The 12570-nt window shown below is 52.7% G+C and overlaps 5 protein-coding genes across 5 annotated transcripts; 1 reads left to right on the top strand and 4 right to left on the bottom strand.

The window, feature by feature from the left end:
- Positions 1–60: 60 nt before the first annotated feature.
- On the bottom strand, positions 61–1914 carry QC764_703980 (uncharacterized protein; the record flags this gene model as incomplete). Its single annotated transcript, XM_062950053.1, has 1 exon — positions 61–1914. One exon carries the CDS (start codon positions 1912–1914, stop codon positions 61–63), a length of 1854 nt encoding a protein of 617 aa, XP_062795884.1.
- A 1616-nt stretch (positions 1915–3530) lies between these two features.
- QC764_703985 (uncharacterized protein) lies at positions 3531–5086 on the top strand. Its single transcript, XM_062950054.1, has 2 exons — positions 3531–4275; positions 4338–5086. The coding sequence occupies exons 1-2, from the start codon at positions 3679–3681 to the stop codon at positions 5019–5021; spliced, it is 1281 nt and encodes a 426-aa protein (XP_062795883.1). The 5' UTR covers positions 3531–3678; the 3' UTR covers positions 5022–5086.
- A 146-nt stretch (positions 5087–5232) lies between these two features.
- Positions 5233–6121, bottom strand: QC764_703990 (uncharacterized protein; the record flags this gene model as incomplete). Its single annotated transcript, XM_062950055.1, has 2 exons — positions 5684–6121; positions 5233–5620 (listed from the first exon to the last, which is right to left on the bottom strand). Exons 1-2 carry the CDS (start codon positions 5848–5850, stop codon positions 5233–5235), a joined length of 555 nt encoding a protein of 184 aa, XP_062795882.1. The 5' UTR covers positions 5851–6121.
- A 345-nt stretch (positions 6122–6466) lies between these two features.
- On the bottom strand, positions 6467–7186 carry QC764_0110550 (uncharacterized protein; the record flags this gene model as incomplete). The annotated part of the gene is made up of 1 exon (XM_062941161.1): positions 6467–7186. One exon carries the CDS (start codon positions 7184–7186, stop codon positions 6467–6469), a length of 720 nt encoding a protein of 239 aa, XP_062795881.1.
- A 399-nt stretch (positions 7187–7585) lies between these two features.
- QC764_704000 (uncharacterized protein) lies at positions 7586–8887 on the bottom strand (the record flags this gene model as incomplete). Its single annotated transcript, XM_062950056.1, has 1 exon — positions 7586–8887. The coding sequence occupies one exon, from the start codon at positions 8885–8887 to the stop codon at positions 7586–7588; it is 1302 nt and encodes a 433-aa protein (XP_062795880.1).
- Between the last annotated feature and the right edge of the window lie 3683 nt (positions 8888–12570).

The following is a 12570-nucleotide window of genomic DNA, read 5'->3' as shown; positions in this document are numbered from 1 at the left end:
AACAACCGACATTGCAACAGCTCTCGTTAATGGTCTAAATCTTCTAGCAAACCCCTCTCACTAGTACGGGTAATCATCATACGGATACTCATCAAACTCGTCAAACTCATCATACTCATCATACTCTGGCGCGTTAGGCCTCAGGCAAGGCTGATACACCGGAACATCCCGCTTTGGCCGCTTCTCCTCCTCCTCGACCTCGTCACAATCCACCTCAAACGCCACCCCCTTCTCCTCAAACGCGAGCTTCACCCCCATAAAGTGCTCATCAGCCTCCACCGCCCCCTCCAGCACCCACGTCCACGGAATCTTGCACACCAGCATCACCTTCTTCAGCCGGTTGGTCGTCACATCAAGCGACTTTGCAAACTTCATCAGCATCTCCACCGCCGCCTGACGATACGCCTTTTCCCGGGTGTAATGCTCCACCTTCTTTTTCGGCTTCCACATCTTCATGTCAAAGTACAGCTTCTCATACCGCCACCACCAGTCCTCAATCGTTAACTCCATCAAATTGGGCGGGAGCAGTGACAGGAGAGGGAGAACAGCCGCGTTTTTCATGTTTCCGTACAGCGTCTCGAGCTGAATGCACAGCTTCTCCAGGTTTTTAAGCTCGGGCAGGCAAATGATCCTCCCTTCTGGGCCGACAAGCTTCTCCATGTTCTTGAGGCTCGTCCACCCGACATCGAGGTTCTTGAGGTGCTTCTTGCCGTATTGTTGCAAGCCCAGGTTGAGCGACTCGTGGTCTTCCTCCTCTGGGCCGTGAACGCGGGGCCACCTTACCGGTCCGTCGTCTTCGATCCGGCGAGGGGTTACGTACAGTGTCTCCAGGTAAGGGGCGAACTTCAACAGGTAGTGAAGATGGTGAGGCATTACCATGCTGTTGTGGAGGTAGATGTGCTTGATGCCGCCGAGGTAAGGGTGGTCTGGAGGGAGGGAGGCCATTGTCTTGTAAAACTGGGTAGAGCCAGGATGTATGGCATGAAGCCTGGCCATGATGTTTTGGTTGAGGTTGACGATGGGGTTGGTCCAGTCGCCGCTGTCGCAGGTGACTTCGACCGTGGCGAGCTTGGGCAGAGCCGCAAACAGGGGGAAGTAGGTGTTGCATTTGACGCCGTAGTTGTCTGGGATGTCGCAGTCACACTCGTCGATCTCGAGGTGCTTGATCATTTCGGTGTCACCCTGCAAGAGGAGGGTATGAATGTGTTGGTAAGGGCGCTCTTCATTTTTCACGCTAGGGTCGCGAGCCAGGTCGAACTCATGTAAGTCGCCGTGCATTTTGTGAAACAGGATGTTGTAGTCGCCGTCCTCGTCACAGATGGGGACCTCTAGGAGGAGCGTCTCTACCCTCTTGCAGCTGGCGAGCACCATGGAGAAGATGTTTTGAGGCAGACCTTCATAGTAAGGCTGCATCCAGTGACTGCAGACTGAACCTGCCTGCATGATTGAGTTGCGGACGTACTGGGCAATGACTCCGGGGGCGTCGGATGGCTTGAACCTGCCGAGCTGCTCATGCATCGCTTCTTTCACCCCGCGGATGACATTGTTGCGGGTCAGCGTGATGTGACATGAGAGAAAGCGGGTGTGTAATCCGTAGTGTGGAAACTCAGCCAGAGTGCGGAAGAGAAGGAGCATGGTTCGTGGGTTGGTGATGGCGATGACGCGGTAGAGGAGGGGGTGAGCCATTTCACGAAAGGTCCTCGTGACGAGGCAGAGACTGGCGAGGGCGCGACGGCACAGAATGAACTCATACCATGGCTCGCCTTCAAACATCTGCGCGAGGGCGACAGGGCCTGTCTCGCCGATTTCAGGCGGAGTTGGAATGAGACACTCGACGATGCCCATCAGAATCTCTGGCGGAAGCGTTGCCAAGGTAAGCGGGCTGCGTGCAGCAGCATGGCTGGTGATATCCATGATGCAGTTCGACCGGTATCTCTATGCACCCTTGATACCGATGGGGCGATGAGATGCTGAAATGTCACGAGGCCGGAGTGAAGTTGTTGAAGTTTCCATGCTTCACCGGGGGACAGCAGGCAGTGGTTGCTGGTGGGGTGTTTTGGTGAGTGGGTGGGCATTTCTGATAAGATAAATACCCTAACCCTAGGACCATTTATCGCCGACTATATCAACTCTGTCTTGCAAACTGCAAAATGTTTTGCGGAATCTTCGAGGAAAAGTGAGAGGTATAAATCGTAGAGAAAGATTATGATCAATGTCTAAACATACTGAATCAACATGAACACCACGGTTCTGTTCACTGTGACTCCAAACAGTCGACCCAGTCCATAGGACTTGGAGCGAGATGCTTTCGTCGGCCACACCCACCAAGGAAGCGATACAGCGATATTTTTTGATGCAGTCGATGTCCTTGTCGGGATCGCCATGATCAAATACGAAGCCCTCATAACCAAAAAAGTTGTTCACTGTCACAAACCAGATATTTTCTGCCGATAACGGTCGAAACGGAAGTTGGTCAGTGTTTTTGGTGACGCCGAGCACCGAGTGATGCTTCCCATCCACTGTGACCTGGAGGGATGCTTCGGAAACTGTCAGGCCTCCAGCAACGAGTGTGCTTCCAGCTAGAAGGTTCCATCCATGTTTGCGGTTCTGTGTTGAAGTACATTTCCGGGATGTAGTTGGATGCATTCCATGTGAAGCCTTTTTTCATGAAGTTTTGCAAATCATCAAGATAGCAGGTGTATGTGCCAAAGATACACCAGGGCTGTTTGTTCATGACATTCCTCTGATATTCTGGGTGAAATGGAACTACGCAGTAGAGAATCCTATATGTCGGGACCCTTGGAGACCAACGTATTTTCTCAATCAGTGGGAAGATATCTGTCAGTGGGTGGTTGTCCAGGAGCTCCTTCGTTTCAGGATCCATTCTTGTAGCTGGCGGAGTGCATGGAGAAAGAATGAAACTTGCAGAGTGTAACAAAAAAAAAGTTCACATACAGCCTGGCAGCCAAGAAAGGTGGCGCTAAGGGCTGCAAAACCCGAAACCATTTTTTTCAGAGCCGTTTGTCGGATTATGCTTCCACAACTTGCGCCGTTAGGCACCCTGTCTTGAGTGGACCAGAAGTCTATCTCAGATTGTCACCATCATCAAGTTCTAAGAAGAAACCTAGAAGTTTCTCCACATCGAAACTAAGGTACGACGAATCGACTTCGCGATGCCCCGAGATATTTATCGAAGAGTATCCTTAACCCATCAACCAGTAGTTGGAACCTCGACTCACCAACGGTTTACTAGTCGTCAACACTTTTGACGGTTGACAGGCCGTTGTCAGCTAACCATTGCACTGTTATCTGTAAGCGGCAGCTAGCATCACGACCATCATGAATCCATGATTCAGGAGATTGAACCGGTAGTTATGACTCGAAATTCAGACTTGTTTCGAAGCTATTACTCATTTGCGGCGCGATTCGCTGTGCACGAATCTTGATCCCTTATTGGGCACGGCTTCTACTTAAGGGGCAGGCGTCTCGCTCAACCAACAACGAGGGACTATCTGCAGACCGTTTTTCAGATGCTTTTCCTCAGCTATCCGTACTAAAGCACACCGTCTACCTGTAAAGATGTCAAAAATGGCGGCTGAAGCTAGGAACGGCCCGGTTGGCATTGGCAAGAAACGGTCTGACAAGTTCACTGCCCCGTGGCAGGGCTGCTTGTGATGAATGATCAGGGGTTTCCTGGACAGTCAACCGCATACCTTAAAGTGTATGCGTCAAGTTGGCTTTTTGCTTCTATCTTTTTTCTTCTGTGTACCTGCCTTTTTCTGGCTGGGAAGGCTGGAAAAGAGGAAGCCCCTGCCACTTTTCAGAGCTTCTCAGTTGGGATCGAATATCAAGATCGCTCACACTCTCTTTACCATGCGGGCTTCACTCCTTTGTTCCGCCCTACTTGCAGCCATTGCCTTTCCGCTCATTGGAAACAGCCTGGCAATCCCTGCCTCATCTCACTCATTTAAAAACCAGCTTGAGGGAAGAGACGATCTTGAGAAGAGAGATGAGCTCGACAAACCTCCGATATACCCGCCATTTTCCGAAGACACGCAAAACATGCACCTGCGTTTTGACTACCCCCGGATGCATTGGAGATCAAGACCATGGGAAGAGGGCTACTACCCAATTCACTGCGTTCATGAAGCCCAGTTCAACAACCTTTGGATTCTAGACTTTCAAGTCCGAGATGTGTGGTTCGAAGACTGCGGCGTCCCGTGGACGGTGTGTAGACACAAGGATGCAAAGGAAAAGTGGTATAGCATCTTCGATGTCAGTGTTTCCAAACAAAAGCCGAGATATGATCTGGCGATACATTACTGACATCTCACCAGACCCTCAGCCAAGTCCCCGTAGGCATGCGCCAGTACGTCGCCAACCTGGTCATCCTGCCCGGCCCCATCGATGGCGGATGGGGCTCCACCATCCAAGCTGCGGCCTACACCCGCGGCTCCGTTCTGGTTTTCTCTCCCACTTACTTCAAGCTTGGTGTCTTATTCCATGAGATCACCCACATCATGGACATGGTAGCCCTCGCCCCGTTCCTCGAGAGTCAAGGGTTTCCCGAGGGAACGCCCTTCTCGAGAACAAAGTATTGGAAGTACGCCTACGGAAACGACACCGCCGTGCCAACTCCTTACTCTAGGGCGTCGTGGCAGGAAGACTTTGCCGATGCGGGGAGGTGGGCGATGAGTGACATCAGCAGGTACAGAGGGTTGCGGGAGTACAGCAAGGGTTGGGAGGCGTGCAGGACGCAGATTCGGGCCTTCCAGTGGTGGATGATGCCGATGATTTTTCCAAAGAAGGGGATATGCACCGGCAAGGTGGAGGGTGGCTACGCAGTGAAGGTGGTGGTGGTAGAGGGACAGAATCCACTGGTTTCTCTTTTCCAACCAGGGCCTGAGAGTCGGGAGGAAGGCAGGAAAAGGCCAAATACCAAGGTGGCAGGGTCAGGCGTGGCACCCATTGTGCTGCCAGCTGGTGCTGCCAACATGTTCTTTGCTTACCATGGGACTTGAGGGAGGGTTTCTTTTTGTAAAAAGTTTGCACATAGATTGCCGGCTCACAATTAGAGTAGATACATAGATACATTCGTGACCTTTTCGGTTTCATCAGAACAAGTATATAGAGAAAGTGTAAGTTAAAAGAACACGCAAAACGTGATCAACAACGTGCCTAATCGTTGAGACATCAAATTGTGAACATGGCTACCGACTCCACCAAGTCCCCCTAGCCCCTGACTGTTGCCCCACCAACTTCCACACCAGATTTGGGTTGTGGATCAGCGGGTCTGGTCTCAATAACGCATCTCCTCCCCTTTCTATTCCAATACACACTTGTGCATCTTGAATCGCTGGCCACATCGACCCACTGATTTGCATACTTGATCCAGAGGTTGTCCCAATCGGTCCACCAGAAGTCCGTTGAGATGCACCCGTTACCGCCGTGAATCGAGATTACGTAGGGGAGCCCAGGGGCATTTGGAGCAGTTGTCCAAACGTCACCCATGTGTGTGCAGTTGAGATCGAAGTGAACTGAGAAGTTTGAGAGGCGAAGGGTGGTGTAGAGTTTCCAGCCCAGGAAACTACCGTCGCCAAACGTGATGGTGAATGACCCGCTGGGTTGGACTGGTATCAGTAGGAGCGCAGAAGATGAGTATGGATAAGCTGAAGTCTCTTACCAATCTACTTCACCGAAGGTATCATCCCAAGTACAAGGTTTGTCATCACCAAGTTTAAGGACTTGGGACTGGCTCTGATGGTTCGTTCGATGATCTGCAGATGAAGGAGGTGCAGAGAAGACATTCAAGGCGCAATACGCCAGGTAGATCAGCAGTAGCCTGAGCATTTTTTTATCAAAATCTTGCAAGAATTTGTGGGTGAAATTATGCTCTGCGGTTCTTGGATGCCAGAAAGTCTGACCTGCTCTTATACAGCCCACCAACCCCGATTTGTTGCCACACTCCGGCGACAGCCCGAGACAGTACCTACCAGTGTATTGATGCAGTAGATAGGTACTTGAAGACTGTCTCGCTCAGACTGCCTATCGTGGGCCAAGCTGGGCTCTGAAAATCGCCTACCAGGTGCTCAAGTTCAGGTAGGCACACAAAAGCTCTGCATAGTGACTATGGACCATGTTTCGGAGAGCTCGGACAGGAGGGAGGGATCAGGTATTAAGGTAAGTTGAAATTTGTTTCAGCCTTGTCAGACAGTGTCTCATTTACCGGCTGCCAAAAGTTCTAGGGTGTAACAGCAATGCCACATTCACCTTCAGCTCTGCCCGAGTCCCAAACCGAACAATCTATCTGTCCAACTGCTTAGCGCAACCAGAAAACAAGATTGAACAATTTACACAGACAGCACTCGGCCCGATGCCCAAAAGTCCCTCAGCCGATCGGTGCCGCCGAGAAACCTTCCTTTCAACACTTTCCATCCACCATGCGAGACAAACAACCTAACTCCCATCAGCCCCTCCACTCCACCCGCCCTTCCTCCTCCTCCTCCTCCCGACAAACCTTACACCCAACCTTGAAATCAGTATGATCACAAGGTTCCACCAACGGCACCCAAGCCAACCCCCCGCCTCCCCCCTCTCCCCCCCGACCATCCACCCTATCCGCGCAAACCCTCCCCACCGGCGTACCACCCAAACCTCCATTCAACGAGTCCTTTCCATCATTCCTCGGCAGCCTACACCACCAAATCCAATCCTTCAACTCGCACTGCCTCGCACACCTCGTCTCTAGTCCCAACTCCTCGCATCGATAATGAGGCTTGATGCTCCCGTATGCACAGCCTTCTTCCCCTTCTGGACCGGGGCAGATGGGGGGGACATAAGGGGACATGTCAAACGCTTGGACTGCCCATAGGGACCAGGTGAGGGTTGTGCTGGTGGGCGGGGAGATGGAGGTTGAGGAGGGGGAGTGGATGATAGTGCGGGAGAGAATTTCGGTTTGGGTGAGGGGGTAGGGGAAGATGGATTCGAAGTCGGGAGAGACAGGCCAGGGGTCTAGGAGGGTGATGTGGTCGATGGTGGTGGCGGATGGGGTGGAGGGGTTGGTGTAGGTTGTTGTGAGGGCCGTTGTGATGGTGGTGGGGTAGGTGGTTGTGGTTGAGGGAGGTGGTTGGGCTGTTGTTGAGCTGATTAGGGCTACGGCGAGCCACAGTTGGTATGTTAGGCCCATGTCCTGCTAAAGACTGCTGATGTTGTCTTTCCAGGTCACAGCTGTCTGTTTCAAGAGCCAGGTCTTCAATGCAAAGACATTGTGTCTGCTTGGCATAGCGGGTTGCACATATAAGCACCATGAAAGTGCGGAGTTCAGCTACGTGCACCCACAGCTTAGCCGAAGGCTGATGCTCTTTTACCCGCAAAGTTGTGTGCCAGCAGGGTATTTGTCCAGAGTGATAAAGCCGGTAGATAGAAAGCTTCCAAAGAATTTGCAAGGCCACAGAGTGTAAGGCCAATGGTGCCTACACCAAGCACATCAGGGATGCAAGATGGGTAAAAAACGATTCGAATAACATATGTACACGACGCACATGCTGCCTTGTCGACCGGGTGCCTGAATGTTGTTCCGATAGGCCTAAACCGTAGCTCCTGAGATCTGAACGGTATAGTCAACCCCGGTATTCGTCTCTGCTGTCAACTTGAACGGGTCAAACAGCACCAGATTCGCCGGAGTATTGACCACAACAAGCATGGCCTCCTCTCCATTTCCAACCGAAACATTCCCACTACTATTGACCAACTCAACATATCTCACAGCCCCGCTCGTCTGTCTCACCGCAAGGAAAGACGTCAACTTCCCCGCACCAGAAATCGTCACAGTGACACTGACGTTCACCGCCCCATTGGTCTTGAGCGGGGTGATGTTCGCACCCATATATCTAGGCCGTCTCGCACTTTTGACTCTATACCGCCCATTCCCCTGATTATCCAGATTGCCGTAGTTGATCTGTGACCTCTGGCTCCTCCACATGGCTTGAGCCTTGGGGTGGTTGATGTCCACAAAGGCCATCCGAGCCCAGTATTTTGCCACCACAGTCTGGATCTTCGTGCCACCAGGTGCGATGAGGCGTTCAAGCACATGAAGCGGTGTCTCATCGCTGTATCGCTTGTACTGTGTCCAGACCCCGGGGAAGATGCTGGTGCCCAGTCCCTGAATCTGATCAGGGTTGCTGTGGAGGTAGGTCAGGAAGGGGAAGGCCTGGTAGTGGTTGGCTGTGTCGACTGTGCCGTCGACGATGACCTGATATGAGTCGCCAATAACCTTTTTGAGTTCAACTATGGTGTTGCCTTCAGGTTGGTTGTACTTTGCCCGTGCTGGGGCGCAGTGAGGAGAGGTGAGGTAGGTATCCGCCACGAAATTGGCGACGGTCTCCCACCAAGCACCGGTGCGGTACTGGTCGATCCACCACCCGGCCGAGTAGGTCAGGGCATGCCCAAACTCGTGAACGACGACACCTGGCTCTGCCATCCATGCTTTGACCACGTTGAGCCATGACAGTCCTCTGTTGAGGTCGAGGGGAGTGTTGGCGGCAGCTCCGGGAAGGGTTTCCACTTGGTAGACATTGAGCTTGTGCCAGGGCCCATTGTCGTGATCTTGTTTGTAGCTGAGTCCAGGGCTGCGCCATCCGAGGTCATTCACGAAGCAGGTGTATGCCGCCTCGAGCATGGCGATGGTCCTGTCGGCTACGGCATTGTCGGTTGCGCCGTAGATGCGGAAATGGGGGGAGTCTTTCCACCTAGTACCACCAGGGCCAACGTTTGGATTGGCTGTAAACTCGGCTGGTGGTGCTCTTGGTGAAACAAGTCCAGATGAAGGCAGGGCATCAACAAGTGTTGACGCCCCCGATAAGAAGATGGCCTGAGTCAATACCTTCATGATGGTTGGCCAGACTAATGGTGGTGGTCTGTATTATTCTACAACAACAGGGCAATGGCCTCATTATGTACAATCATCGACATGGACAAGTACCGGCATTCATATCGTCTGTATCTCTCTTTGTGACTTCTCATTCGTGGGCTTTTATGGAAAAAATAGATTAGCGCGTGGTCATGGACGTGACGGCGTTGAAACGCGGAGAAGAATACTCGACTGGGATAGAACTCCAGCCAAGGTCTTCCGCGCCGAATGTTACATTCCCATCAATTCGCTGTCGTCCTGGCCTTATCACCTCAAGGCTCCTGTGAAACTTGGCGAACGCTTTTGCAGCTGCAATTGCAGACATCTCGATCTTTATCTTCTGCAGAGCTGTCGGTATCACACTGTTGGAGGAATCGTAGGTAGTTAGCCAATGTGTCGATGCCATCACCAGTCAACAGGGCGTGTAGACATACAGTCGAGTCCAAGCAGTGGGCTAGGTCCATGATCAAGAGTTCTTCCCGTAGGTACTTCAAACAGGCGTCACCGCACCACTGGTTGCAATCGCTTCCGTTGCCCTTTGGTAGACCTGAATTGCAGATGCAGGGAATAGTGTCACCAATTGCTGCAACGATTGTCGAACGGATGACAGCAACGGCAAGGCAAATATTGAAAGATTTCATTTTCAAAGTTGACATGTGTCAGTTGATTATAAAGGCGGGGTATGGCTGTCAATACAAGGCCACTTAAGAGGTATGGAACTGGGGGACCATGGGACTCTTAAAATGGGAGCAACCCTAAGATTTAGGCTGGAGAGCATCATGGAACGGCGGACAAGGCTGTGGTTCCGAAAGTGTCTGGATAAAGAACTTATTCAGCACTGTGAACAGGTGTTATTCTGCCGACAGCTGGCTGGCAGTTGTGTGCCATTCAGGGGCGTCTCTGTTGTGGTCTTCCCCATTTTTGACGAGAGGCCGCTTGCGCACAAGTACCTGGAAAACTTATTTATGGCAGTTGTTCGTCCCTCATACCAAGAAGCCACATCACAGGCTCATTATGTCAAATCTTCTCTTGCTCTTTTCCTTTTATTCTTCAGATTCAGTGTACTCGTAGAGTACCTAACCTTAACAAGTTCACCTAGTTACCTAGTTGCAATACATGCTCGCATCGCCGCCCATACTATTGATTAGCATGTTCCTCATCTCCGCCCTCTGGCAGACCTTTAGCCGTAGTGTCATTGTTGACCCGTCCTCGACAAGGCCCTTGAACTTCTCATGCTTGAGGGCGACGAAGGCGCGAATCTCCCGATACGTGACAAGCTGGCCCTTTTTCAAAGAATCTCCGGGTCGGCTTCCTGGTCGTACTCTTCGAGATTCCCGTTAGTGAGGCGTAAGAAGCGAAAAACGCGTTTGCCTCGGGGGAGACCCCTGCGTCCGTCTCTGCTCTGCGTACCACGTGGAGGATGTTATCTCCTTAAATCTCCTTCATAACCTCCTCGGCTGTCTTCGCGCCGGCGTCGAACAGGATCCTGATTATGTGCGTCTGGTTCATCTGGGGGGCCATGTCGAGCGGCGTCGTCGAGAGATCCGCCAAGGTGTTCAGGTCCACTTTTCACTTGAGCAGCTCGCGCACGCAGTCGGCGTGGCCGCTGTTGGCGGCCCAGTGCAGTGGAGCCCAGCCGTAATTGGTAGTGATGGACGGGTTGACACTGTTCTAGAGCAGGAACTTGACGTTCTCGATGTCGCCGCTTGCCGCCGCCTGGTATAACCTCGTGATGCCGGCCGGGCCTCTTTCGTTGGGGTCGGCGCCGGCGATTTTCAGAAGTTGGACCACTGATTCCCCCAGCTTGCTGTCAGCTTTTGCGTACGGAACAAAGGGAAATCTGTTATATATGTATATGCTCACCCTCTTTGTGCTCCCTCTCTCCGTTCGCTGTGTATGTTATCTATCCCTCCGCGTCCCGCAGGTCCAGCTTGGCGTTTCGTCGAGAAGAAGCTTGACGACCTCCACGTAGTTCTGGGCCGCAGCAATGTACAGCGCCGTCTTGCGCCCCAGGCCGCGCGCGTTCACGCCGACACCGCTGTCTAGCATCTTCTCGACATCCGACAGGTGGTTCGCCTCGACGGCGAGGAAGAAGGCGGTGGTGTAAAACATCGACATCTCCGCCGGGAAGGTCGCCCCGGAGAAGCGGTCCCTGAAGTAGCCCTGGGCGGTGTAGTGCACGCCGCAAACATCCCGTATGTCATCTTCGGGGTATATCATGTCCAAGTCCAGCTCAAAGTTGCCGGGGACGATGGAGAGGGCGTGCTGGAGCTTCTTGGTCACCAGCGGGCGGCTGGCGCACGCGATCCACGACAGAGTGTCGACGGCAAGCTTCCTGTCGGCCTCTTCCATGCCGAAGATGCGTGCCATGGTGTGCTCGTACAGGTCGTCGATCTTGCGCGGGAGGCTGCATAGGCTGCCACGCATCCCCCCCTAGCGTCCGCTCAGCCTCGATAGACTGCATCTGGAGAAAGGCGACCAAGAACCTAGGCAAATTACGACCTTTTAGCCCCGTTACCTCTACCGCGCCGATTTTATCCGTGGTCACTCACATGCCATCGCAAGCGCTCTTGATGCTATTCTTCACTTCTTCCTGGAGTGTGGGGTTCATCTTCAGGAACTTCTTCAGCCGCGGATATGATTTGAACTCGTGGTCAATGAAGAGATCGAGATCGGTCGAGTTTGCCGTGATCTGGATCTGCTCAGAGTCGCTCGAAACCTCGTCGAATTCGTCCAGCAGCCGAGACGTCACCAAAAGCCTGACGTTGCTGGACTCCGGTTGGAGGAGGCTCATGAGCCGGAGCCTGTACTCGGGCTTGCATTCGTCCAAAGCATCGACGACGATGAAGGCGCGTTGCTCCTGCACCAGGTTGCGGAGTATGGTCAAAAAGTCTTGGATCGTGGCCGCGTCGTTGCCCTGGTTCCGCTTCCTCCATACCTTGACGACACACTCAGGGACCACGTCGTCCACTGCGACCAGCGGCTTGATGACACTACCGAGGAGCTCCAGGAGGGTGTACTCCTCCTTGAAGCTTAGATAGAGGCACGCTATCCTGGCGCTATTTCTGCTTCTCTTTAGCTGCTCTTGTAGCTCTAGCAGGTGCTGTGATCACGATAGAACTGGGACAATGTTAGTCTCTCTGCCGCCGCGGGGTGGTTGCGGAGCACGACATACGCGAGAATCGATTTGCCAGCGCCCACTATATCGGAATAAGTATGCTTCATTAGTCTCCCTGTGTTGGGCTGGTGGCCTAGGAAAACCACTGGCTGCGAAAATGAGGGCCAAAATGGCCAGAAATGGTTGACAAATTGGTATTACAGTAAGTTGGTTTTTAAGTCTTAAAGTAAACAGTAGGAAAATCCAGCCTTAAGAGCAAACCGGTGTGGGTTTGGCGAAACCTGGGCCTTTGTCTGGTGCCCCACACCCTGTGGCATGGGGGCGACCTACGCATCTTTAAGCACCATAATTTGATCAGAGTGCCGGATCTCCACTTATCGTACCTGTCTGAATCGATGAGCCACCTCCCCGGGTAATTGTCGTTGTCGCCCGAGTCGGCGTGATGCGCGATGTGCGCCTGCTCTGGATGCGGCCGTGTGTCTGGTGGAAGCTGACGCGTGGCGCCAGCCAGTTCAGGATGTCGGCATCGCGCCTATTGAAGGTG

This window comes from Podospora pseudoanserina, assembly GCF_035222485.1.
Source record: "Podospora pseudoanserina strain CBS 124.78 chromosome 7 map unlocalized CBS124.78p_7.2, whole genome shotgun sequence".
NCBI lineage: Eukaryota > Fungi > Ascomycota > Sordariomycetes > Sordariales > Podosporaceae > Podospora > Podospora pseudoanserina.
The sequence above is the reverse complement of the archived record's forward strand: the minus strand, read 5'-3'. Positions and strand labels throughout refer to the sequence as shown.

Bases quoted from the DNA above. Each gene is read 5' to 3' on its own strand.
- QC764_703985 (XM_062950054.1), top strand. From the start codon at position 3,679: ATGATCAGGGGTTTCCTGGACAGTCAACCGCATACCTTAAAGTGTATG. The intron at 4,276-4,337 runs GTCAGTGTTTCC...ACATCTCACCAG, and splicing joins AGTGGTATAGCATCTTCGAT to ACCCTCAGCCAAGTCCCCGT.